The following is a 26214-nucleotide window of genomic DNA, read 5'->3' on the forward strand; positions in this document are numbered from 1 at the left end:
GTCGACGGGTTAGCACGCCAGCCTCACAGTGCAAACGCGCAGGGTTCGATTCTAGCTCCGGACTTCCTGTGTGGAGTAGCGTGCCTGCGTGAGTTTTCTCCGGGTACTCCAGTTTTCCTCCCACATTCCAAAAAATGCAGGACAGGTTTGATTGGACACTGTCCTTAAGTGCGATTGTGAGCGTGAATGGTTGTTTGTCTATGTGTGCCCTGCGATTGGCTGGCAACCAGTTTGGGGTGTACAGCTGGGTGAGGCTACAGCATGCCCGCGACCCTTGTGAGGATAAGCGGATTAGAAAATGGATGCATGGTTGATTTTAACTGTGCTCTATTTACTGCACAGAATACTCTAAGATTTACATTGACTATTTTTCTGTCTTAATAGAAAATTAGAATGCATATTTGTCTGCTCCACATTAACCTGCACCTTTGTTGTGTATGAGCAAATGTGACATTCTGCCCACAGTTAACATATCCTCCTCGTCAACGCTTGTCGCCCGCGCACATGGCTCTGTTTTCCCTTTATCTGCAATTTCCATGTGGTGGCTGCTGATCTAACAATTCCCAGCCTGAATTATTCCTCTGGCCAAGTACTGGTGGCCTTGGTGACTGCTTCCATGGTGACCAGACTGCATGTACAGTTGGAGCGGCTTTGAGTGTGGGCCTTGACTTCCTGATGGGGAGAGAGACAAGCGTAGCATGAGTCTCCTCTTTACATACGTGGGCACCATTTTTGGACTCCTCTGGCCATAAACATGCATTTGACAAAAGTTAACTGAAAAAATATATGTATGAAAGATAAACTCAGGCACACCTAATCCACTGGCCCTACCCCATGCCATGAAGAAATGTAGATGGGAACGGCAAAAGTCGCTGACACATGTGCAGGGAATAAATTGTACCCAGGGCATCTTTTCCCGAAACAGTGAGAATATCTCTGAGTATCCTGGAAACTTTTCCAGCTGTCTCATGCTTTCACTCAAATTGATGATATCCTCTGGATAACAGAAGACGAAAATGGCTTACCAGCTTTCTTTTCTTTCCCCCCTTTAGTTTATTGTGAATATCAAGTCCAACTCTTCAGGAACATGACAAGGAGGCTGAGCGCTTTTCATTTCAAATCGTGATCATGGCAAGGCTTGGATTTTGTAATAACTGGGTCATCAGTGACAGCCATGCATCACTTTGTTCTATACTTCAGTTGACAGTGTTCATCATGAATCTTGCCTCTTTTTGCTAAGATTGGCATCTGGAAAAAAAAAAAACAAAAGTTTGTAGCTAATGTTTAGTGTGAAGAAGGTTGGGTCGCACCAGTGCTGGAATTATTTGGATTTGTATTATAATGAACTGACTTATTGCCCCCCCAAAAAACAAAAAAAACATCCCACTGGCTCAATTTCTTCCAATAGGATGAGTTACAATTAAAGTGAACCATTTCATGAGCTTACCAGCAAATGTATAAATTGCTTTTGTGCACTAACGTCTCATTTTGCTTTCTTTTCAGCCTTAATACTCCCCCCGGAACAAAAATTAAGCTCCTGGGTACAGTTCTGGTTAGGAATGGGTTTTTGCTCCTTGATGACTCAAACATTTCTATTCTTGGTGGAGAAGTCGAACACATGGTGGAGAAATGGGAACTGCAACGTGTAAGGATTTTATTTTTTTTTTAATTAAGTCTCAGCTTTTGTGGTTCAGAAATCCTAATGCACGTTTATGGAAATAAACACTAGCTGTCTATCATCTTGTGGGTCTTAGTTTTGAAAACCTTTCTAACCAAGTTATTACTCCACCAGAGTCTGGCTAAACACAGCAGAAACAACGTGGGAGCAGAAGGTGGGCCGCCTCCTTTTTTGGCATTTGGCCAGGTAAGTGCCATCATTGGCTTCATCTTTGATTTGAATATGATCATTCCCTTAAAGGTAAAAACAATGACAAAATGTAACCAGCCGCAACATCCAGCGAAATTTAAGTACTATTCCAGTACTCTGGTTCTTCATCATTGCTACTTTTCAAAGGCTCAACAATATGCATTTAACCACATTGGAAATAGAGTTGCAATGACTAATGCTTTATGATCGACGAAGATCAATATGATGCGGCGTCTTTCTGCAGAAGAACGCAAAGAAGGATGAAATAGACAGTGAAGCGCTTGACAAGAGAAAAACCCTTCAGACCGTCGTCAAAATTGCTGATGAGAATGACGAGTTTGCAAAACAGCGGACGGCGGTCATTGCTGAGGTGGCCAAAGGCAAAGAGGTAGGTCAATTCTCAATCGGATGCTGACTTGCATCAAGTGGCTTGTTGCAGACGACAAGATTTTGTGCAGTTCTCTAGGGCAGCAGTCTCCAATCTGTTTTGTACCACAGACTGGTTTCTCCACTCAACATTATTGAGGTAGTGCTTTGACAAAAGCCATGGCTGCGCCAAAGCTCTGTACACAAAACATACATCGTTCACTGAAAAAATTAGTTCGTTTGGGCAAGCGGTTCAGAAATCAGATGATGTGAATCGGTTGTCCTTGTATTTTCAGTGCATGTGCGTACCTGTGCACCACTAGTGTCCATCCATCCATTTTCTAATCCGCTTTTGAGGGTCCCGGGCCTGCTGGAGCCTATCCCAGCTGTCTTCGGGCAGTAGGCGGGGGACACCCTGAACCTGTTGCCAGCCAATCGCAGGGCACACAGAGACAAATACCCATCTGCGCTCACACTCACATTGAGGGACAATTTTGAGTGTTCCATTAGCCTGCCATGCATGTTTTAGGAACGTGGGAGGAAACTGGAGTACCCGGAGTAAACCCACACAGGCACGGGGAGAACGTGCAAACTCCACACATCAGCCCGGGGCCAGAATCGAACCCTGCACCTCAGCACTATGTGCTCCGTGCCGCCCCACCACCAATGTGTGCATCATTAATGTACAGCACTGTAGATGCAGTAGATCCGTTTCTTACTTCACTGACATTGACGAATATACTTGTTAATTCCGTTTTTTCAAAGATGAGTGTGATGATGCTCCACAGTAAATTTCAAACTTGGAAACAATTTTCCCGATGCACAACAACCGCCGTCAGATACCATCGATGTCTTATTTTAGATATGAGTTCAGCACAGTTTGAGAGTCCATTGGGTGACCCGGCTGCAAATACAGCATGTGTTTGCGTCTTATTTTAGATATGAGATCAGCACAGTTTGAGAGTCCATTGGGTGACCCGGCTGCAAATACAGCATGTGTTTGCATAGTTGTCGTTTTTTTTTTTTTGTTTTTTTTGATTGTGTGTTTATTTGTTTCACCCAAGCACGTTTCCTTATGTTGCTCCATGTTTTCCTCATTAGGCTCCCCGTACATTTGGTGGAGGAGGAAACGCAGGGAACAATTTATCCGCCACGACTTCACGGAACCGTGACAAGCACAGGCGGGAAGACAGGGTTGATAGACATGACAACAGACAAGAGGGAACCTATCGAGAGCTGGTGAGAGGACTTCATTTCAGTCAAATGTTTAGGGCTGTTTAAGACTGTTACATGTGTGTTAATTGCATTACTAATAGAGCCTAATTCCTGTCTATAGTGGTGCTTGAGCCGCTGTTCAGGTAGCTTGATATTCTCGCAAATATATAGAGGGAGGGAAGGAGGGAGGGAAGGAGAGAGGATTCACAAATTAACATTGTGTACCTCCTTCAAACAATATTGTTGTTCTCTGTCTTACTCTATGCACAGGTGGATGAGCGTGCCCTCAGGGACATCCTAGATATGGGTTTTAACAAGGAGGCAGCCCGGCAGGCCTTAATGGATAACAACAACAATCTTGAGGTGGCGCTCAACTGTCTTCTCACGGGACCTTCGAATAGCAGATCCAACTCTGCGGTCGCTGACAAGCCTCAGCCTAGAGGTTTGTAATTGACAGGCATGACCTGAAATATATGGGATTTCACTAAATTGTCAATGGGGAGTTCGAGGGATATACCCAAATGATCATGTCTGTACTTTAGGTCAATTTTGACAAAAGGTGAGTTTTGGAATTTGGGCCACTTGGTCTTTCCTGCCTTTGATACCAGTTACAAATATCCAACAGTTTAAGTTAGCCTACTATTTGCTACCAAGGGTCGTCATATCTACGTCTACTTGGACAACAATGTCCACTTTGGTGGAGTCCCTGGCCAACGAGGGCTGGTAAGTCGCATGGTAGCGAACATTGCTTCACAAATCGATGACCAAGGCGTCCAGTTGTTTTGGACTTCATGCTTTTGTACTCACACCCACGACGATTAAACATTTAGTATATCTAAATATAGAGTCTTGGCATCAAAGCGAAAGGGGGACCACAACGTTTTAGCGATGTACCGTGGAACTACAAGAAGGCTAACCGCTGTGCTTGTCTCGAAAGAAATAGTGCGCAATCAAGCGTGCTGAAAAACACCACAAAGCACATCTCATCAGAACACCATCAAAGTGCAATTCTGAATGTTTGCAGCGGTTTGAAACTCAGAACATCACTGCAGTTGGAGTAACAGCTTCACGGGTTTCGTCATGACGTCAAGTCATACAATGATAACAACAATGCTACTACTGCTATAACTAATAATAAGAAGAATGCTCAGAATAAAATATTAATAGTAACGGGGATGATACTGACGGCCCATTTGCAGCATATATACTTTATACTCCCATTTCGTTAAAAATCGCCGTTACTGTACGATCGATTATTATCGATAATAGCTGCTGCTAATAAAAGAGTTTCATGAGGTGAAAGTTTTCAAGACTGCGGGTTCGCCTTGCTCACAGCAATAGAAAATGTATGTCGTTTAATAAGGCGCTAGTATTATTTCACGAAGTTGATGGGCTTATTTGTTTCTCTAATAGGCTGTCTTTGTTTTTACTCCGCAGGTACCTCAGTGATGAAGGCATTGCTGAACTCAAAGGATCTGCTGAGAACATTACACATAAGGATATTATTCGTATTGCACTTGATGTGAGTTCGATTGTATAAATATTTCCCACAGATGTTCCAATCACATTGTTGTTGTTTTTTTTTGACTGAGTCAGAGTCAAATTACTTAATTTTACACATCTTCTGAAACCAAGTCTGAATCGATCCCTCTACAATGGGCAAGGACGTTGGAACAGATAGTTTGCCATCCCCAACCCAAAATCTCTTGATATGCGAAAGCATTCAGATTTCCTGGAACCCCATGCTCCCAACTTCCTGATTGATGCACCAACGCACAAAGCAACATCCATCAAGACATGCGTGAGAGATTTTAATGTGTATGAACTTCACCTCAACCCAACAGAACAAACAGTATCGTTTCAATATTTCATATATTTCAAGTAACGCCATTTCTTGGGATCTATTGCATAGATTTAGCTGAAACTTGGTGTTCACCGACCTTAAACCTATTGTTTTGTTTTAAGTTTGGTGCTCTAGGGTTAGTTCTACTTGATGCAAGAGATGTCTGAAATTGTGAGAGTTTTAGCACACAGCCAAGACATCAGAGGCGGTGGCTTCAGGTTACCTTTCTGTACATCCAGCCACAAATCTTGTGGCATCATACTTAAGAAAAGACTTGGGGGGGGGGGGGTTGATGTTTGCATAAAGCAGATCTTGTCCATGTAGTACCCATTCCAGTGAAAGTAAATCATTCAAAGATGAGCAAAGGTTAATTGTTGCTGGTGTCAGCCGTCTCCATTATTGCAGCTAAGCAACATTTCTTTTGCAGGCTGATCTCAGACCGATTGGAAGACAAATTCTGCCATCCGATATCAATAGTGGAAGGGTTGAAAAGGTGAGTTGCACAGATGAGCTGGCTTGCATTTCTTCTAAATGTCACTAGATGGCCCCAACACACCTCCAAATAGGAGAGATGCATCCGCTTTTGTTCTCATGCTCCGACTGTCAAACAAGTGGAAATGTTCAAATTGCCGTCAGGAGATCAACATGTAATTTTATGTGTTGCACCACCACCCACACATACACGCGGCATGCTGGCTATGCAGTTTGCATGATTGATTCTTGTTAAGTGAATGCCAACTCAGCCTGCAAAATACAGGTGATAGGTTTTTCTCCCACCTTTCTTTCCTCACCCATTTCGGCATGCATGAATTAGCATGAATTGCTTGTTTGAGAGCCATTCTGCAAGTGAATGGACTAGAAAAACGGACTCCGTTGTTGTGATCATCTTCCCAATCACTCCAAATGCGATGTATCTAAAAGAAAATGAAGAATGAAATGTATTTCGTACTTTGTTGTAGCTGTCAATTTGCGGCACTTTTTTTTTTTTTTTTTTTTGCCAATGTCTCTCTCTTTCTATATGGCCAGCTGGAAGGTCCATGTGTTCTGCAGCTGCAGAAGTTGAGGAATATCTCTGCACCAAAAGATATCGAGTCCCAGGGAGGGCCGCGAATGCTGCGCCTGCAAATGACAGATGGCCACACCACCTGTGTTGGATTGGAATTTCAACACTTGACCAAAATCAGGTGCGGCAGTCACCGCTTCTTGCATTTTTATCAATACGGTTGATTTTTAACGGCGGCCCGGTAGTCGACTGGTTAGCACGCCAGCCTCACAGTGCAAACGCGCAGGGTTCGATTCTAGCTCCGGACTTCCTGTGTGGAGTAGCGTGCCTGCGTGAGTTTTCTCCGGGTACTCCAGTTTTCCTCCCACATTCCAAAAAATGCAGGACAGGTTTGATTGGACACTGTCCTTAAGTGCGATTGTGAGCGTGAATGGTTGTTTGTCTATGTGTGCCCTGCGATTGGCTGGCAACCAGTTTGGGGTGTACAGCTGGGTGAGGCTACAGCATGCCCGCGACCCTTGTGAGGATAAGCGGATTAGAAAATGGATGCATGGTTGATTTTAACTGTGCTCTATTTACTGCACAGAATACTCTAAGATTTACATTGACTATTTTTCTGTCTTAATAGAAAATTAGAATGCATATTTGTCTGCTCCACATTAACCTGCACCTTTGTTGTGTATGAGCAAATGTGACATTCTGCCCACAGTTAACATATCCTCCTCGTCAACGCTTGTCGCCCGCGCACATGGCTCTGTTTTCCCTTTATCTGCAATTTCCATGTGGTGGCTGCTGATCTAACAATTCCCAGCCTGAATTATTCCTCTGGCCAAGTACTGGTGGCCTTGGTGACTGCTTCCATGGTGACCAGACTGCATGTACAGTTGGAGCGGCTTTGAGTGTGGGCCTTGACTTCCTGATGGGGAGAGAGACAAGCGTAGCATGAGTCTCCTCTTTACATACGTGGGCACCATTTTTGGACTCCTCTGGCCATAAACATGCATTTGACAAAAGTTAACTGAAAAAATATATGTATGAAAGATAAACTCAGGCATACCTAATCCACTGGCCCTACCCCATGCCATGAAGAAATGTAGATGGGAACGGCAAAAGTCGCTGACACATGTGCAGGGAATAAATTGTACCCAGGGCATCTTTTCCCGAAACAGTGAGAATATCTCTGAGTATCCTGGAAACTTTTCCAGCTGTCTCGTGCTTTCACTCAAATTGATGATATCCTCTGGATAACAGAAGACGAAAATGGCTTACCAGCTTTCTTTTCTTTCCCCCCTTTAGTTTATTGTGAATATCAAGTCCAACTCTTCAGGAACATGACAAGGAGGCTGAGCGCTTTTCATTTCAAATCGTGATCATGGCAAGGCTTGGATTTTGTAATAACTGGGTCATCAGTGACAGCCATGCATCACTTTGTTCTATACTTCAGTTGACAGTGTTCATCATGAATCTTGCCTCTTTTTGCTAAGATTGGCATCTGGAAAAAAAAAAAACTAAAGTTTGTAGCTAATGTTTAGTGTGAAGAAGGTTGGGTCGCACCAGTACTGGAATTATTTGGATTTGTATTATAATGAACTGACTTATTGCCCCCCCAAAAAACAAAAAAAACATCCCACTGGCTCAATTTCTTCCAATAGGATGAGTTACAATTAAAGTGAACCATTTCATGAGCTTACCAGCAAATGTATAAATTGCTTTTGTGCACTAACGTCTCATTTTGCTTTCTTTTCAGCCTTAATACTCCCCCCGGAACAAAAATTAAGCTCCTGGGTACAGTTCTGGTTAGGAATGGGTTTTTGCTCCTTGATGACTCAAACATTTCTATTCTTGGTGGAGAAGTCGAACACATGGTGGAGAAATGGGAACTGCAACGTGTAAGGATTTTATTTTTTTTTTAATTAAGTCTCAGCTTTTGTGGTTCAGAAATCCTAATGCACGTTTATGGAAATAAACACTAGCTGTCTATCATCTTGTGGGTCTTAGTTTTGAAAACCTTTCTAACCAAGTTATTACTCCACCAGAGTCTGGCTAAACACAGCAGAAACAACGTGGGAGCAGAAGGTGGGCCGCCTCCTTTTTTGGCATTTGGCCAGGTAAGTGCCATCATTGGCTTCATCTTTGATTTGAATATGATCATTCCCTTAAAGGTAAAAACAATGACAAAATGTAACCAGCCGCAACATCCAGCGAAATTTAAGTACTATTCCAGTACTCTGGTTCTTCATCATGGCTACTTTTCAAAGGCTCAACAATATGCGTTTAACCACATTGGAAATAGAGTTGCAATGACTAATGCTTTATGATCGACGAAGATCAATATGATGCGGCGTCTTTCTGCAGAAGAACGCAAAGAAGGATGAAATAGACAGTGAAGCGCTTGACAAGAGAAAAACCCTTCAGACCGTCGTCAAAATTGCTGATGAGAATGACGAGTTTGCAAAACAGCGGACGGCGGCCATTGCTGAGGTGGCCAAAGGCAAAGAGGTAGGTCAATTCTCAGTCGGATGCTGACTTGCATCGACTGGCTTGTTGCAAACGACAAGATTTTGTGCAGTTCTCTAGGTCAGCAGTCTCCAATCTGTTTTGTACCACAGACTGGTTTCTCCACTCAACATTATTGAGGTAGTGCTTTGACAAAAGCCATGGCTGTACCAAAGCTCTGTACACAAAACATACATTGTTCACTGAAAAAATTAGTTCCTTTGGGCAAGCGGTTCAGAAATCAGATGATGTGAATCGGTTGTCATCGGATGCTGACTTGCATCAAGTGGCTTGTTGCAGACGACAAGATTTTGTGCAGTTCTCTAGGGCAGCAGTCTCCAATCTGTTTTGTACCACAGACTGGTTTCTCCACTCAACATTATTGAGGTAGTGCTTTGACAAAAGCCATGGCTGCGCCAAAGCTCTGTACACAAAACATACATCGTTCACTGAAAAAATTAGTTCGTTTGGGCAAGCGGTTCAGAAATCAGATGATGTGAATCGGTTGTCCTTGTATTTTCAGTGCATGTGCGTACCTGTGCACCACTAATGTCCATCCATCCATCCATCCATCCATCCATCCATTCATCCATCCATTCATTTTCTAATCTGCTTTTGAGGGTCCCGGGCCTGCTGGAGCCTATCCCAGCTGTCTTCGGGCAGTAGGCGGGGGACACCCTGAACCTGTTGCCAGCCAATCGCAGGGCACACAGAGACGAATACCCATCTGCGCTCACACTCACATTGAGGGACAATTTCGAGTGTTCCATTAGCCTGCCATTCATGTTTTAGGAACATGGGAGGAAACTGGAGTACTCGGAGTAAACCCACACAGGCACGGGGAGAACGTGCAAACTCCACACATCAGCCCGGGGCCAGAATCGATAAGCCCAGGGCCAGAATCGAACCCTGCACCTCAGCACTATGTGCTCCGTGCCGCCCCACCACCAATGTGTGCATCATTAATGTACAGCACTGTAGATGCAGTAGATCCGTTTCTTACTTCACTGACATTGACGAATATACTTGTTAATTCCGTTTTTTCAAAGATGAGTGTGATGATGCTCCACAGTAAATTTCAAACTTGGAAACAATTTTCCCGATGCACAACAACCGCCGTCAGATACCATCGATGTCTTATTTTAGATATGAGTTCAGCACAGTTTGAGAGTCCATTGGGTGACCCGGCTGCAAATACAGTATGTGTTTGCATAGTTGTTGTTATTGGGTTTTTTTTTTTTTTTTGATTGTGTGTTTATTTGTTTCACCCAAGCACGTTTCCTTATGTTGCTCCATGTTTTCCTCATTAGGCTCCCCGTACATTTGGTGGAGGAGGAAACGCAGGGAACAATTTATCCGCCACGACTTCACGGAACCGTGACAAGCACAGGCGGGAAGACAGGGTTGATAGACATGACAACAGACAAGAGGGAACCTATCGAGAGCTGGTGAGAGGACTTCATTTCAGTCAAATGTTTAGGGCTGTTTAAGACTGTTACATGTGTGTTAATTGCATTACTAATAGAGCCTAATTCCTGTCTATAGTGGTGCTTGAGCCGCTGTTCAGGTAGCTTGATATTCTCGCAAATATATAGAGGGAGGGAAGGAGGGAGGGAAGGAGAGAGGATTCACAAATTAACATTGTGTACCTCCTTCAAACAATATTGTTGTTCTCTGTCTTACTCTATGCACAGGTGGATGAGCGTGCCCTCAGGGACATCCTAGATATGGGTTTTAACAAGGAGGCAGCCCGGCAGGCCTTAATGGATAACAACAACAATCTTGAGGTGGCGCTCAACTGTCTTCTCACGGGACCTTCGAATAGCAGATCCAACTCTGCGGTCGCTGACAAGCCTCAGCCTAGAGGTTTGTAATTGACAGGCATGACCTGAAATATATGGGATTTCACTAAATTGTCAATGGGAAGTTCGAGGGATATACCCAAATGATCATGTCTGTACTTTAGGTCAATTTTGACAAAAGGTGAGTTTTGGAATTTGGGCCACTTGGTCTTTCCTGCCTTTGATACCAGTTACAAATATCCAACAGTTTAAGTTAGCCAACTATTTGCTACCAAGGATTGAGAATTGTTTGTCATCCACTACAAGGTGTGAAAACTCTCCAATTTGATGAGCTGAAGTCCTTAAAATCCCCCTTGAGGATGTTTATCCAACAATTTAATCAATCACACTTTAACTATAATTGATGAAAACATTACAGTAATAAACACCTATTATGATTTATTTTGCCGGTAATGTGATTATTTGCCGGTCTGCCAGCAGTCCAGACCTGACTCCCATTGAAACTATGTGGCGCATTGTGAAGCGCAAAATGGAGTCCTGAACTGTTGAACAATTGAAGTTGTACATCAAACAAGAATGGGAAAGAAATCACATGTCCATATTATATTGGTATTTGTGGCGCCCTGTTCAGGCAGAGGAAGGGGACGAGGCCGCTTCAAGAATGATGAGGAGCAGGAGGCTGGAGGAAGGCCCTCTGGCCCAAGTACTCTTTTTGACTTCCTGGAATCCAAGATGGGTGTTTTCTCCATTGATGGTGGGTAAAGTGGAGTGATTTGCCTCCTGATCTCAAATCTCCGCATACAACGTGCATAGACAAAGACTATTGAGCTGAGGGAATCGTGATGTATTTCGATCATCTGTACTGTTAATATATAACATATTTCTGCACCCATAAGACTTTATGGTGTGTAAATACTGATTGCAAATCAAGCATCTACACACTCAAGAATGATTTCAATCATTTTCTTTCCATACTCTTTGATACATAAGTTTCATTCAATGTTTGCATTTGTTTGCTCCATTTTTGTGTGTGTGTGTGTGTGTGTGTGTGTGTGTGTGTGTGCTAAGTTTGCATTTGATTGCTCCATTTTTGTGTGTGTGTTTCAGAGCCAAAGAGCCAGCCCCCCCAGAGACATGAGAACAATAATTGGCATGGTTCAGACAAAGAGCCAGCCCCCGCAGAGACATGAGAACAATAATTGGCATGGTTCAGACCATTACTCCAAAGAAGCTTCTCACACAAAGTTCTCCTCCCATAATGATCATCGGCAAAAAAAGAATGACAGGCCACCCCGCTTTCACAGGGACGCAGACTTTCCCAAACCAGGACAGGAGCCCGTTTCGGACTGTACAACCTCCCAAAATTCATCAATGCAGCAGTGGAAAGGTCAAGATAGGTCATCACGGGGAACACCAGACAGACAACCGAATGACCGGAAAGAGAGTGATGATGAACATATTACTGCCTCTTGCTTCGCACCATCGTTCACTCATTCAAAGGAAACGCAACAGCAGGTGGAATCAGTTGGATCATTTCCGCAGCGGTCAAGAAATGATGATGGTGGGAACACGGCTGGCCCATTTCTTCGGAGAGGGGCAAAGGACTATGCACCCTCATCCAAACTGGCGAATCCTTCAGGAAATGACATAATCCCGAACCCTAACCTAAACAACTTCAGGCGAAAAGCAAAACCTGACCGACCTGACTATGTTGTGCGTCAAAAGGATGGTGCGCCACCAAAGGGAGGGAGCTTCCGAACATCCTGTGAAGTCCAAATGTTTCAGGATTCACAATTCCTGACAGGGGGTCCATCTAATTACCAAAACGGAGATGTGGCACCCATAAGAACTGGTCCAATCAAGCCTACTAATACAACTGGTCCTACCTACAGGGAGCAGCCTCCTAAGCGGAACACTCATAATAATTTCGGACCCAAAAGAAAGTCTGGGCCAGGTAAAGGTCAAGGTCCTCGAGGGGCAATGAAAATCACGAATGTCGATCAGACATGGAAACCTGGAGATCAGTGTCTTGCTCTGTACTGGGAAGACAGTAAGGTATGTATTGGCGCCCACTCATTAGAACCTCACACACTGATGCAGACATTATGATAGTAGATAGTGATGGGAAAATGAGGCTTCAAGATGTTTCATGAACCAGTCGTACTGTTTACGGAACCCCCTAGATGGCACTCTCTGATCAGCATAGAGCTGAAAGCCCACTGGCTTTCCGTTTCTTAAATCCCTTTCTTTAAACCAAGAGTCATCTAGACGAGTCCAAAAAAAAAAAAAGGTTCATGAAGCATCTTGAAACTGACATTTTCCCATCATTGATACTGATGATGCAATGCATGCTGGGAGATAGGTAAGTTGCAATTGAACTTTGTGTCATTTTTTTCTTTTATAGCTGTGTAAGGAACGGATCGAATTGGATCCAATAATGTGCAATTAAATGGCGTGTGCATACAGGATAGCAGTGAAGGTGTTCAGAGTGTTCTGGATTTGACATTGCATTGACACTTTGCCTTGTCTCGACATGCGGAAAAGTTCTACCATGCCAGAATAGATGCCGTGCATCCATCAGGCACCACAGCCGTGGTCGTGTTTAGTGATTATGGAAACTGCGAAGAGGTCCTCCTCCATAACCTCAAGCCTGTTACTGCTGACATCTTGGTAAGGTTGAAAATGACACGCATAAGGGTTATTAACGACGAACTAAATATTTATCCCACTCATTTTCACTGTATTACTGATAACTGGGCTGTTGTAGTTGCACTGTATCCAATTTTAAGGGCAAAATGCCCTGGGCGCCTTGACTCACGAAGCCCATTTCATACACAAGTTAACTCAATGTGCTTCACATAATTAAAAGTCCAATATTTAAAAGCAGTTACATAAGAGTTAAAGACATTATAAAGTAAAGAAATAAGCGTTCGTATTATTCGCAAGAAATGAAAACAAACGGGCCCATTGAATGGAAATTCCAAGCTACAATGGAATGGAAAAAGAATGAAATGTGACTGACATTTAATCTAAAAGACCCTCAACTCTGTCAAATGTCAGGAGGAAGATGATGGCTACTATGACAGTTCCCTCGAGTTTCGCCGTGGTGGAGATGGACAGCCGAGGCGCACAAGACCAACCCAACAGTATTACCAGCCACCCCGGGCACGGGATTGATGGCACCATTTAGTCTGGCGGCTGAATTTATTTCTAGTTGGCAGGGTCTTCTCTTCAGTGCTATGATTGTCCTTCCGTAAAAGCTCGCGTTTATGAACTGTGTATGAACTCGGCTCTAACATTGGATTAAATGAAGGAAAGAATCTTTCAGCATCACATTAATTCAAAGACATTTTTCTAACCTTGTCTTATTGTGTCTAACACGACCCATCTTACAGGGTATTAAAGAAAAAAACTGTTTCAAATTTGATGACTGGAATCTCGCATTGGATATAGAATGTTTCTTCCTCCTCCTCGAAGCTCTCCTTCTTCGATGCAATTGGATTGTGGTAATGAGCTTGAACTCAAAAGTGGGTTTCTCAATCAAGTTTTTACATCGATCCCGCGAGTGTTCCCTCAACTCTGATGTCTGCGCACTGTTGGGACCTGGAGGGCTTTTCAAAGGGCTTACAATGCAAAAATGGCAACGGTAAACGGGCTGTCAGTTGTATCGCGCTTTTCTACCTCGGGTCGTCAAAGCGCTTTACACGCTTACCTCATTCGTCCCCTGATGACGCAGCATCAGGAGCAACTGGGGGGGGGGGGTTCAGTATCTTGCTCATGGACACTTCGACATGCTCGCAAATGGCCATGGATCGAACCACCAACCTGAAACGACCACTCTACCAGTGAACCATGCCGACCTGGAAAAAAAAAGAGGAGCAAAAACTGACACTGAGCACTCGATTTTGTTTTGGATATGACTGTAATAATGCGGGTTTCTTAAAAGGATGAGTTGAAATAAAACTTGATGTAGCTAGCTCGTCTGTTGCATTTTTGATTGAACAAATGACACTAATGTAGCAAGAGAAAACCTGAATGTGTTTTGGCTGCTCGTCGTCGGTGGCAAGCAGCCCCGCGCTCATTTGTCTTGTTCTTTGAAGCAAATCCCGCCGTGTAAAACAACCCTTCCCCCTGAAATTGAGATGCTTGCAGTGCACAGATATCATTTTGCACATTACAAAAGGGGATGGCTCTTCAAGCGTCTCACACATGCCACTTGCACTGTGTGAGGGACAAGTTTTACACTTCCCAAAATATTCGGCGCCCGGCTTCCAATTACACCCGCACCTGCGGCAGGAGACAAACGGACAATGCACGAGGGCTCAGTTGAGGTTGCGGTGCTCTACTGTGTCACGAGTCCAATAGATTTGCTTTATTTTCCTACTGAGGCGCCAGGCGAGCGCCGATGAATAATGAATATGCGCTAATATGGAAAGTTATCCAAGAGGAACTGAAAGTGAAGCTCTTCAAAGCATTTGTCCAGATAGTCATCAAGGACAGATTTTCAATCAGACCGGTAATATTTTGAAAAGGGACTCTCATTTTGAATTAATAGTTTAGAATAAAATGAGATAAGGGGAACCTGAATTTAATGTGAAAGTGGTTTAAAAATAAAGGGATTTTGATTCCGAGCGAGCCTGAAGCGCCAGACAAAATCTGTCTATCCATCCATCCATTTTCTTATCCGCTTATCCACAGAAGGGCGCGCCGGAGCCTATCCCAGCCGTTTTCAGGCAGTAGGCAGGGGACACCCTGGACCGGTTGCCAGCCAATCGCAGTGCACACAGTCGAACGACCATTCGTGCTCACAATCACACCGAGGGACAATTTTGACTGTTGCATCAACCTGCCGTGCATGTCTTGGGAATGTGGGAGGAACCCGGAGAAAAGCCACGCAGGCACAGGGGGAGAAATTGCGAACTCCTCACAGGAAGGCCGCAGCCCAGAAATCAAACCTTGCACCTCTGCACTGTGAGGCGGACATGCTAACAAGTTGACACTGTGCCACTCCAGGAAAAAAACCTTGGTAATTATTTATGAAACGAAAGGGTGTCACTAATTAATCTGATATTGACACTGATGTTTCCGACTATTTAAAAGGTGGTACATGAAAAACAGTCTTCTGTAGTTGGTGTATTTGCATCTTTGTATCTTCATCAATCAGCTCTGCAACATTATCACCTTCAGCGCTACCCGAGGAATGCTTTGCGCCCCACGAGAGGATCCTCGCCTGCTTTCCCACAACAACATGCCCTTTTCCCTGCCTGCTTGCCTCCCACCCGCTTCCCTCCTCTCATGTCACTTTTCATTGTCAATGACCATTATCTTTGGTTTTACCTGACCCTCCAATCCCCACCATGGTACCTTTTGTGGCAGTGATATCTGAACCTTGTAATGCCCGTCAATGTGTCCTTTCTTGGATCATTTATACATCAACTCGAACAACACAAACCTTTCTGTCCCTTCTGTAGAGAGAAATAAAGTCGACCAGAAACAAGTTTGCATCCGTTTTTTTTTTTTGCTCGCACATTTAAAGCTTGTTTGCTCAAACAGTAACTGTTGTAGGGCCGCGTTTTTGTATTACCTTCATCGGAGAGCAGCTGTTTTTTTTTTTGTCACCTACCAATTTCTGTATATTGTTCAAAATATGCAGTTGAAATCAGGTTACATCCTCTACAGAAAATAGTGTAGTAATTGTCTGGCAAGAAATCACATAGAAATATGTGATGAAAACACTCGTAGAAATACGTGTGGGAGCAGCTGTTTTTTTTTTTGTCACCTACCAATTTCTGTATATTGTTCAAAATATGCAGTTGAAATCAGGTTACATCCTCTACAGAAAACAGTGTAGTAAATGTCTGGCAAGAAATCACATAGAAATATGTGATGAAAACACTCGTAGAAATACGTGTGCGTGTGTGTGTGTGTGTGTGTGTGTGTGTGTGTGTGTGTGTGTGTGTCAATGCTCATGAATGCAAAATAAATGCAGTCCATGCAAACTTTTCGATCCACAACAAGAAAGCCCCACCACCTTCTAAGCATGCGCGTGGAATCACATGGAAACAAGTGACTTGATCTGACTGCTTTGTTGATATCCCTTGGCAAATGCTATATTTGAATTAAAATGTCACTCGTACTGTGAACGCTGTACTGGACGCCATGTGTGACAAATCACGGAAACACTTGCATCCAAGTAACCTGATGTTGCACGGACCACGCACACGTCGGTCGCTGGTCTTGTTTGAATTTGGTTTGAAACATATGGGCGGCAAGTTGAGAGAAACCGAATGATATCTGCCCATTCTGGGACCCCGTGTCACTCCTCTAACTGCCGAAAGGAGTCCATCTTTGGTCAACACTAACATCACCGTGCTTACAGGGATTATTTGGAATCCTTACATTACTTCACGTAAAAACAAAATCCCCTCATCAGCAGAGGGTCAGAGAAAGCTCCTATTACAGTTGGCATAACTGGTTAAGAGTGCATTTTGAGATTTGATTTGTTTTGATACTTTTGGCGCATAATCGTATTTGTTGCATGGTCTTTGTTTGCATTGATTGTCAAGTGAATCCACTTTTAGTTCATACACAATGTTGATGAACAGTATTGTATTTTCTCAACATCGTACCATCCCATCAAAGCCATTTTACGGAGCCCCAGACATTGACATAGCCAAAAAAACAAAACAAATTTGTGCACACCCTAACTATTATGTATGCACAAGGAATTACTTTGTGAGCACGAACTATTACTGGACTACTGCATTGTTTGCACAAAATTGTTCAAAGTGCGCACGAAGTAGCCATGGCTCCTTGAGGGTCATTTGAAGGGTAAAGCGAATGCACCGTCTTTCAAAGTTGAAAGCCGAAGGAAAAGCTACATCATGGCGTCATGACCAAAGCGTAATCGGGATGAATTCCAAAGAAATCCCGAAAAGCCTGGCATTGCAAGGAATCGCGATCACCGAGAGACGTTTGAATAGACTGTTGAGAGCTAGCTTGCTTTACCGGCGGAGGTCCGACTTGGACGCCGGTAGATTTTATTGTTCAGCAACTGCCACATTCTGAGAGGGATAGTGGTTGCCGGTGGATTTATACGAAATGAAAATATTTTGTCATAATATCGCGACTTAATGTTGGTATCAAAGAAAAACGTCAGATGCAATCATTTGTGGATTTTTGAAGGCAATAATTAGGTGAGTATGAAGCGAGTCTGTGAAGGCGCGCTCGATTTATTGAGCCTCTTGTCCAATAAGGGACCAGCACTACATGTGCACGCTGTAACTATTTCGTGTGCACACTTTAACTGTTTCTCGCGCGCAAATAGTCCGTGCGCACGAACTAGTAATTGGTGTGTACAAAGCATTTTTTTTTTCTCCAAATGTCATGTCCGGGCCTCCGTAACATTTAACTGACTGCTGCAAGAAGAACATAAATGGCCAAAGTTTTGCGGGGTGTAAAACGTCTGTGTTTCCACAGCAGAGAGATCCAGCACATAATGAGCAAAGTACTGGCTGCTTGTCAAGCGGTAATGGATGTTTTCAGTGTGCATGGGACCGCGGCCTACACGGGTCATTCCTCCAACACGCTGCCCACATTTGTTGCCAACTACATCTTGTGCTACTCATAACACATGACAATATTGTGGTCAGACAGGACCTGTTCGTTTGATCGTAGACGGTGGGGACCAAAGCTGAGTGATGAATCAGCAGTTGGATATCGATTCCCGCCTTTGCAAGATGATGCGCGATGCAGCAACGCAAACAAAGTCAAGCACCTTTCAATCACTTTTATGGTCCCGCTGTTGCCGCACTTAATGGCTCTGGCGCCACATGAACAAGAACTATTGAGGCCAGGTGCTGTGATTTATTTTTTGTTGCTTGTTGTCATTAGCGTGTGTTTGTTTTTGTGCAGCTCCCCATTCCCACACTTTTTGAGATGTCACTGCAAATGACAGTTTGGTAATCCTCTTATTCTGCTTCTATTGAGTTTTGAAGAGCTGTCAAGTAACCAAGTAATATTTTTTTTATTTAGAAATTTGGGGTATCTAAACTCAATACTCAAGTATTGTTTTTTTTTCCCCCCCCCCAGCCTAGTTTTTATTCAAGAAACAGAGTTGGAGTTATGTGCTCCCTCTTAGCAGCGGCATTCTGGACCAACTGGAGACACTTCATGGAGGATTGGCTGACTCCAAAGTAAAGTGCATTACAATAATGCAGCCAACATGTGTTTGATGCAAATTGACTTTACTTGCAATGATTTTCGACATACAGCAGAGTTCACTGTAGACCGACCACCACAGTATCAATACAATGTCAACACAGTTTATGGAATGTGTCAATACAGTCGTTGAGGCATCATCTACCCGCCACTAGTTGTTTGCATCTTTCTGTATGTATACTTCTTCGTTTGGCTGATTCTGTAACTTCTGATGGTCGCAGCAGAATGAATTCTCAAGTCTGCACGCCTGGTCACCTGCCAGCGAGTGAGTTTTTCACTCCGTGTTTGAACACAATTCAAAATGTTTGCAACAGACGATACGGTGTGGAGGATGGTACCGAGCATTTTACCTCCTATTGTCGACTCATCCTGCCTGCCATCTTTCATTCCGGCTGTTTTGCTCCACGAAGTAAGCCTTTCAGCATCAAAGCTGCCGTTATGGGCATCTGGTTTGTGTGCTTCACAGCAGCCAAGGAGGCACGACACATCAAACTGTGACGACTTTGATTCATCAAAGGAATGTGAGAATTCTTCCACAGAACAGTCTCGAAGGTGAAGGTATGGAGGAGATTTTTATTTATTTTTTTGGGTCATTGGCTTTGCTCGGTAATTAGATCGGAACACAATTCTCGAACTATTTTTTTGCATCTAGAGTAATGGGCATGACAAAGACGGTTTTGTTGAAAGCATCTGTGATGAATATCGCCTTTCCTGTTGCGCTTTTGAAGTGACAGACAAACTTAAATGAGAGCAGATCGACTGTCTTTTGAAGTGATGCTTCCCAAGTGGAAGGCTGCCAACCTATACAAGATTTGTTTCACTGTCTTTTTATTCGTGTAGTCGTTGCCTCTATTTTCTTATGAGCTCGATGCTGGTCACTCTGCTGTTTTATCCGCCACCCGTTTCAGTATTCGGCTTCACTGTCAGATTATCGAGTCGGAGTTTTGGATGAACGTTGTCAATTTTGTTGCTTTCTGCCACTTACTCAGTAAATCCACCATTCGGTGCTTTGATCTTTTCTGATGAGAAATCCTATCGGCTCATGTCTCCATAGGAGGCCTCTTGGAGATTTTTTTTTTTTCAACGACAGTTTATGTTTTTATTCTCCTTTGAGGTTGGAAAGTCTTCAAACTTAAATGATTTAAAACCTACATAGTCAAGGTTGCACATAAATCTCGTATGGTTCTCAAATGAGGACCAGAGTTTGCTGCTTGGTGCATTTTTCCCCGACCCACTGACCTCATGGAGGAACTTAAAAACCTACAGCAAAGAAGGACCCGCTTCTCTAAGTGCCCACTTCACAGCGGTGATCGGTTTTTGCCTTGGCCAAGTTCTTTATAAATGTGCTTTACGCGCTTCAATCTTCTGCGTGGGAACCAGCGAGTCTATTTTTGCTTCTGCACTGTCAGAGACCATGCACCTCTCTTGCACTGATTTTAACGGGAAAGATGGGCTTCCATTGGCCGGCAAGCTCGTTGTCCATGTTCACGCCCACAAACTCCCATTTCTAACGGCGCTCGTCTGTGAAAATACCAAAAGATAAAAACTCCACCCGTGCGCACATTTAGACTGCACTTTGCGCTGGACACGAACATAGAATATTATTGTCTCGTGAAGCTAAATGATATCAGTCAAGACTGGAACAATTAATTATTAGATCACAAAGCCTGCCAAATTTACAAGTCACAGAAACAAATTGTATATATTAAAAAAAACTAAACAAAAAACCCCTCCAGTCCTGGAGGAAAACAAAAATAGTCCATGCACACCCAATTAGGGTTCAGTATGTCATTTGTACTAATCGCCTTTGTCTGTGTGTGTGTGTGTGTGTGTCAATGCTCATGAATGCAAAATAAATGCAGTCCATGCAAACTTTTCGATCCACAACAAGAAAGCCCCACCACCTTCTAAGCATGCGCGTGGAATCACATGGAAACAAGTGACTTGATCTGACTGCTTTGTTGATATCCCTTGGCAAATGCTATTTGAATTGCAAAATGTCACTCGTACTGTGAACGCTGTACTGGACGCCATGTGTGACAAATCACGGAAACATTTGCATCCAAGTAACCTGATGTTGCACGGACCACGCACACGTCGGTCGCTGGTCTTGTTTGAATTTGGTTTGAAACATATGGGCGGCAAGTTGAGAGAAACCGAATGATATCTGCCCATTCTGGGACCCCGTGTCACTCCTCTAACTGCCGAAAGGAGTCCATCTTTGGTCAACACTAACATCACCGTGCTTACAGGGATTATTTGGAATCCTTACATTACTTCACGTAAAAACAAAATCCCCTCATCAGCAGAGGGTCAGAGAAAGCTCCTATTACAGTTGGCATAACTGGTTAAGAGTGCATTTTGAGATTTGATTTGTTTTGATACTTTTGGCGCATAATCGTATTTGTTGCATGGTCTTTGTTTGCATTGATTGTCAAGTGAATCCACTTTTAGTTCATACACAATGTTGATGAACAGTATTGTATTTTCTCAACATCGTACCATCCCATCAAAGCCATTTTACGGAGCCCCAGACATTGACATAGCCAAAAAAACAAAACAAATTTGTGCACACCCTAACTATTATGTATGCACAAGGAATTACTTTGTGAGCACGAACTATTACTGGACTACTGCATTGTTTGCACAAAATTGTTCAAAGTGCGCACGAAGTAGCCATGGCTCCTTGAGGGTCATTTGAAGGGTAAAGCGAATGCACCGTCTTTCAAAGTTGAAAGCCGAAGGAAAAGCTACATCATGGCGTCATGACCAAAGCGTAATCGGGATGAATTCCAAAGAAATCCCGAAAAGCCTGGCATTGCAAGGAATCGCGATCACCGAGAGACGTTTGAATAGACTGTTGAGAGCTAGCTTGCTTTACCGGCGGAGGTCCGACTTGGACGCCGGTAGATTTTATTGTTCAGCAACTGCCACATTCTGAGAGGGATAGTGGTTGCCGGTGGATTTATACGAAATGAAAATATTTTGTCATAATATCGCGACTTAATGTTGGTATCAAAGAAAAACGTCAGATGCAATCATTTGTGGATTTTTGAAGGCAATAATTAGGTGAGTATGAAGCGAGTCTGTGAAGGGGCGCTCGATATATTTAGCCTCTTGTCCAATAAGGGATCAGCACTACATGTGCACGCTGTAACTATTTCGTGTGCACACTTTAACTGTTTCTCGCGCGCAAATAGTCCGTGCGCACGAACTAGTAATTGGTGTGTACAAAGCATTTTTTTTTTCTCCAAATGTCATGTCCGGGCCTCCGTAACATTTAACTGACTGCTGCAAGAAGAACATAAATGGCCAAAGTTTTGCGGGGTGTAAAACGTCTGTGTTTCCACAGCAGAGAGATTCAGCACATAATGAGCAAAGTACTGGCTGCTTGTCAAGCGGTAATGGATGTTTTCAGTGTGCATGGGACCGCGGCCTACACGGGTCATTCCTCCAACACGCTGCCCACATTTGTTGCCAACTACATCTTGTGCTACTCATAACACATGACAATATTGTGGTCAGACAGGACCTGTTCGTTTGATCGTAGACGGTGGGGACCAAAGCTGAGTGATGAATCAGCAGTTGGATATCGATTCCCGCCTTTGCAAGATGATGCGCGATGCAGCAACGCAAACAAAGTCAAGCACCTTTCAATCACTTTTATGGTCCCGCTGTTGCCGCACTTAATGGCTCTGGCGCCACATGAACAAGAACTATTGAGGCCAGGTGCTGTGATTTATTTTTTGTTGCTTGTTGTCATTAGCGTGTGTTTGTTTTTGTGCAGCTCCCCATTCCCACACTTTTTGAGATGTCACTGCAAATGACAGTTTGGTAATCCTCTTATTCTGCTTCTATTGAGTTTTGAAGAGCTGTCAAGTAACCAAGTAATATTTTTTTTATTTAGAAATTTGGGGTATCTAAACTCAATACTCAAGTATTGTTTTTTTTTCCCCCCCCCCAGCCTAGTTTTTATTCAAGAAACAGAGTTGGAGTTATGTGCTCCCTCTTAGCAGCGGCATTCTGGACCAACTGGAGACACTTCATGGAGGATTGGCTGACTCCAAAGTAAAGTGCATTACAATAATGCAGCCAACATGTGTTTGATGCAAATTGACTTTACTTGCAATGATTTTCGACATACAGCAGAGTTCACTGTAGACCGACCACCACAGTATCAATACAATGTCAACACAGTTTATGGAATGTGTCAATACAGTCGTTGAGGCATCATCTACCCGCCACTAGTTGTTTGCATCTTTCTGTATGTATACTTCTTCGTTTGGCTGATTCTGTAACTTCTGATGGTCGCAGCAGAATGAATTCTCAAGTCTGCACGCCTGGTCACCTGCCAGCGAGTGAGTTTTTCACTCCGTGTTTGAACACAATTCAAAATGTTTGCAACAGACGATACGGTGTGGAGGATGGTACCGAGCATTTTACCTCCTATTGTCGACTCATCCTGCCTGCCATCTTTCATTCCGGCTGTTTTGCTACGCGAAGTAAGCCTTTCAGCATCAAAGCTGCCGTTATGGGCATCTGGTTTGTGTGCTTCACAGCAGCCAAGGAGGCACGACACATCAAACTGTGACGACTTTGATTCATCAAAGGAATGTGAGAATTCTTCCACAGAACAGTCTCGAAGGTGAAGGTATGGAGGAGATTTTTATTTATTTTTTTGGGTCATTGGCTTTGCTCGGTAATTAGATCGGAACACAATTCTCGAACTATTTTTTTGCATCTAGAGTAATGGGCATGACAAAGACGGTTTTGTTGAAAGCATCTGTGATGAATATCGCCTTTCCTGTTGCGCTTTTGAAGTGACAGACAAACTTAAATGAGAGCAGATCGACTGTCTTTTGAAGTGATGCTTCCCAAGTGGAAGGCTGCCAACCTATACAAGATTTGTTTCACTGTCTTTTTATTCGTGTAGTCGTTGCCTCTATTTTCTTATGAGCTCGATGCTGGTCACTCTGCTGTTTTATCCGCCACCCGTTTCAGTATTCGGCTTCACTGTCAGATTATCGAGTCGGAGTTTTGGATGAACGTTGTCAATTTTGTTGCTTTCTGCCACTTACTCAGTAAATCCACCATTCGGTGCTTTGATCTTTTCTGATGAGAAATCCTATCGGCTCATGTCTCCATAGGAGGCCTCTTGGAGATTTTTTTTTTTTCAACGACAGTTTATGTTTTTATTCTCCTTTGAGGTTGGAAAGTCTTCAAACTTAAATGATTTAAAACCTACATAGTCAAGGTTGCACATAAATCTCGTATGGTTCTCAAATGAGGACCAGAGTTTGCTGCTTGGTGCATTTTTCCCCGACCCACTGACCTCATGGAGGAACTTAAAAACCTACAGCAAAGAAGGACCCGCTTCTCTAAGTGCCCACTTCACAGCGGTGATCGGTTTTTGCCTTGGCCAAGTTCTTTATAAATGTGCTTTACGCGCTTCAATCTTCTGCGTGGGAACCAGCGAGTCTATTTTTGCTTCTGCACTGTCAGAGACCATGCACCTCTCTTGCACTGATTTTAACGGGAAAGATGGGCTTCCATTGGCCGGCAAGCTCGTTGTCCATGTTCACGCCCACAAACTCCCATTTCTAACGGCGCTCGTCTGTGAAAATACCAAAAGATAAAAACTCCACCCGTGCGCACATTTAGACTGCACTTTGCGCTGGACACGAACATAGAATATTATTGTCTCGTGAAGCTAAATGATATCAGTCAAGACTGGAACAATTAATTATTAGATCACAAAGCCTGAAAAATTTACAAGTCACAGAAACAAATTGTATATATTAAAAAAAACTAAACAAAAAACCCCTCCAGTCCTGGAGGAAAACAAAAATAGTCCATGTACACCCAATTAGGGTTCAGTATGTCATTTGTACTAATCGCCTTTGTCTGATGAAGCACAGAAGGATTAACCTTTGAGCATCCGAGAGTGTCTTTGTGCACGCGCAAAAAAAACTACCATCAACAGAGAGATGGTGTCATGGCAATTCTCTTCTACAAAGCGTTTTTTTTTCAAACAAGGTTATTGATCTACCCCTTTTGGTAAATGCATATGGATTTTACAGAAGCATATGCCGGAGAGAAAAATTAATCCTGTTCGAGGACTGCGGAGAAGCTTGAGCCCCTTCCTTGTTGAGCTTGTGGAAAAAAGGCAGATGACAATCCAGATTGTTTTGTAAGTCACTTGCAGGTGCTCCACATATGGCCCCTTTCCACCGCCCTTGTGCTTGTGCTAATTCGGGGCCAGTGGCCAGGCTAGCACCAGTTCTTTCTTTTTCCACCACCGAAATCGGCTCTAGCTCCGGTGCTTGAAACTGGTGCTGAAGATGGGCCCCAATTATTTGTTGGGCCAGACTTTGGCACCAACTACGTCAGGGGGCGGGGTTATCACGACGATCGCAGATGTAGCGGAATGACTCCCTGGCCACACGGAAGTGTTGAACGGTGAACTCCGATACAATTGTGTCATGCCAGAAGAGCGATCGTGGATCTGTCCCGATAAGATATAGATATACTACATTCAAGTATAATTAATGATATGCTATATTGCCGAGCAGATGCTAACGGCGCATTATTACTACTATTATTTATTATTTTTAATAGCACAGGCGTTCTTGGGTAAACATCGACATGAAGCCGTAACGTTTGGACGCTTTGCGATGACGTCATGACGTGGCTCCTACTTGGCTCTTTGCCGATGGAAAACCAAACATGTTCTTCGTCAGAACCTGTTGAGCACCAACTAAGCACAGCATGGACTCTGGTGCCGGATGAGCACCAAGTTTTTTCTGGGTGGAAAAGGGGTAATAGAGGACCCTAACCAAATCCTTATTCATCTTGGTTTCGTGGACACGTTGCGGTTGACGAGACAACAACTTACACTTCACAAAAACAGCAGTCTATCTGTTCAACTCGTGACTGGGTCATTTTCTGGAGATGAGAAATGTTGAAAACTTTCAAAAGGTACCCTGACAAAAGTCCCGAGGCATCTTTATTCTCTGATGAGATGTGTGCTTACGAGGCTAAAACAAAAGCAGCCAGACGTCATCACGGCTGGTCAACAAATCCTTTTGTGTACCCTTTTAATTCGGAGAATGAATCGACGGTCTGAACTCGCCTAACTGCCATATGGCAGATGAGCACCTGTCCATCAGGAGAACCTGACACCAAGCAAGCCACGCGATTGCCACTTATTTCTCCTCCCGGCCTATTCTTGTAGTTTGCCTTTATTTGTTTATACGCTATTTATTTATTTATTTTGCACACGGGCAACAAAATAATTTCATGACATGACCCATAAGATTGTGCCGACGAGATCAGAAAACCCAGATCGGGTTACAAGACCTCATTGTACATCTGCATATAAAAACAGACAAAAGCCAAAGTA

The 26214-nt window shown here is 43.5% G+C and overlaps 2 protein-coding genes across 4 annotated transcripts; both read left to right on the forward strand.

Annotated features, from left to right (window-relative positions):
• Positions 1-968: 968 nt before the first annotated feature.
• On the forward strand, positions 969-3928 carry LOC109524628 (tudor domain-containing protein 3). Its single transcript, XM_019884625.1, has 5 exons — positions 969-1645; positions 1793-1864; positions 2112-2255; positions 3335-3472; positions 3719-3928. The coding sequence occupies exons 1-5, from the start codon at positions 1454-1456 to the stop codon at positions 3896-3898; spliced, it is 726 nt and encodes a 241-aa protein (XP_019740184.1). The 5' UTR covers positions 969-1453; the 3' UTR covers positions 3899-3928.
• Positions 3929-4106: 178 nt separating this feature from the next.
• Positions 4107-14568, forward strand: tdrd3 (tudor domain containing 3). Of its 3 annotated transcripts, none has more exons than XM_019884626.1 (14): positions 4107-4171; positions 4886-4970; positions 5719-5784; positions 6318-6475; positions 8042-8183; positions 8331-8402; positions 8650-8793; positions 10101-10238; positions 10485-10656; positions 11224-11346; positions 11700-11726; positions 11779-12647; positions 13137-13262; positions 13653-14568. In XM_019884626.1, exons 1-14 carry the CDS (start codon positions 4134-4136, stop codon positions 13767-13769), a joined length of 2277 nt encoding a protein of 758 aa, XP_019740185.1. In that variant the 5' UTR covers positions 4107-4133; the 3' UTR covers positions 13770-14568. The 3 variants fall into 3 exon arrangements, with proteins under 3 accessions (XP_019740185.1, XP_019740187.1, XP_019740186.1); XM_019884628.1 differs by having other exon boundaries at positions 13628-13769; XM_019884627.1 differs by lacking the exons at positions 4107-4171; positions 4886-4970 and adding an exon at positions 5015-5249.
• The last annotated feature ends 11646 nt before the right edge of the window (positions 14569-26214 follow it).

Source organism: Hippocampus comes, unplaced genomic scaffold, assembly GCF_001891065.2.
Source record: "Hippocampus comes isolate QL1 unplaced genomic scaffold, H_comes_QL1_v1.1 scaffold21, whole genome shotgun sequence".
In the NCBI taxonomy this organism is placed as follows: domain Eukaryota; kingdom Metazoa; phylum Chordata; class Actinopteri; order Syngnathiformes; family Syngnathidae; genus Hippocampus; species Hippocampus comes.

Coding starts and splice junctions, on each gene's coding strand:
- LOC109524628 (XM_019884625.1), top strand. CDS start 1,454: ATGTATAAATTGCTTTTGTGCACTAACGTCTCATTTTGCTTTCTTTTC. Junction 1,865..2,111: donor CTTTTTTGGCATTTGGCCAG/GTAAGTGCCATC, acceptor GTCTTTCTGCAG/AAGAACGCAAAGAAGGATGA. Junction 2,256..3,334: donor AGGTGGCCAAAGGCAAAGAG/GTAGGTCAATTC, acceptor TTTCCTCATTAG/GCTCCCCGTACATTTGGTGG.
- tdrd3 (XM_019884626.1), top strand. CDS start 4,134: ATGTCCACTTTGGTGGAGTCCCTGGCCAACGAGGGCTG. Junction 8,794..10,100: donor AGGTGGCCAAAGGCAAAGAG/GTAGGTCAATTC, acceptor TTTCCTCATTAG/GCTCCCCGTACATTTGGTGG. Junction 13,263..13,652: donor CTGTTACTGCTGACATCTTG/GTAAGGTTGAAA, acceptor GTCAAATGTCAG/GAGGAAGATGATGGCTACTA.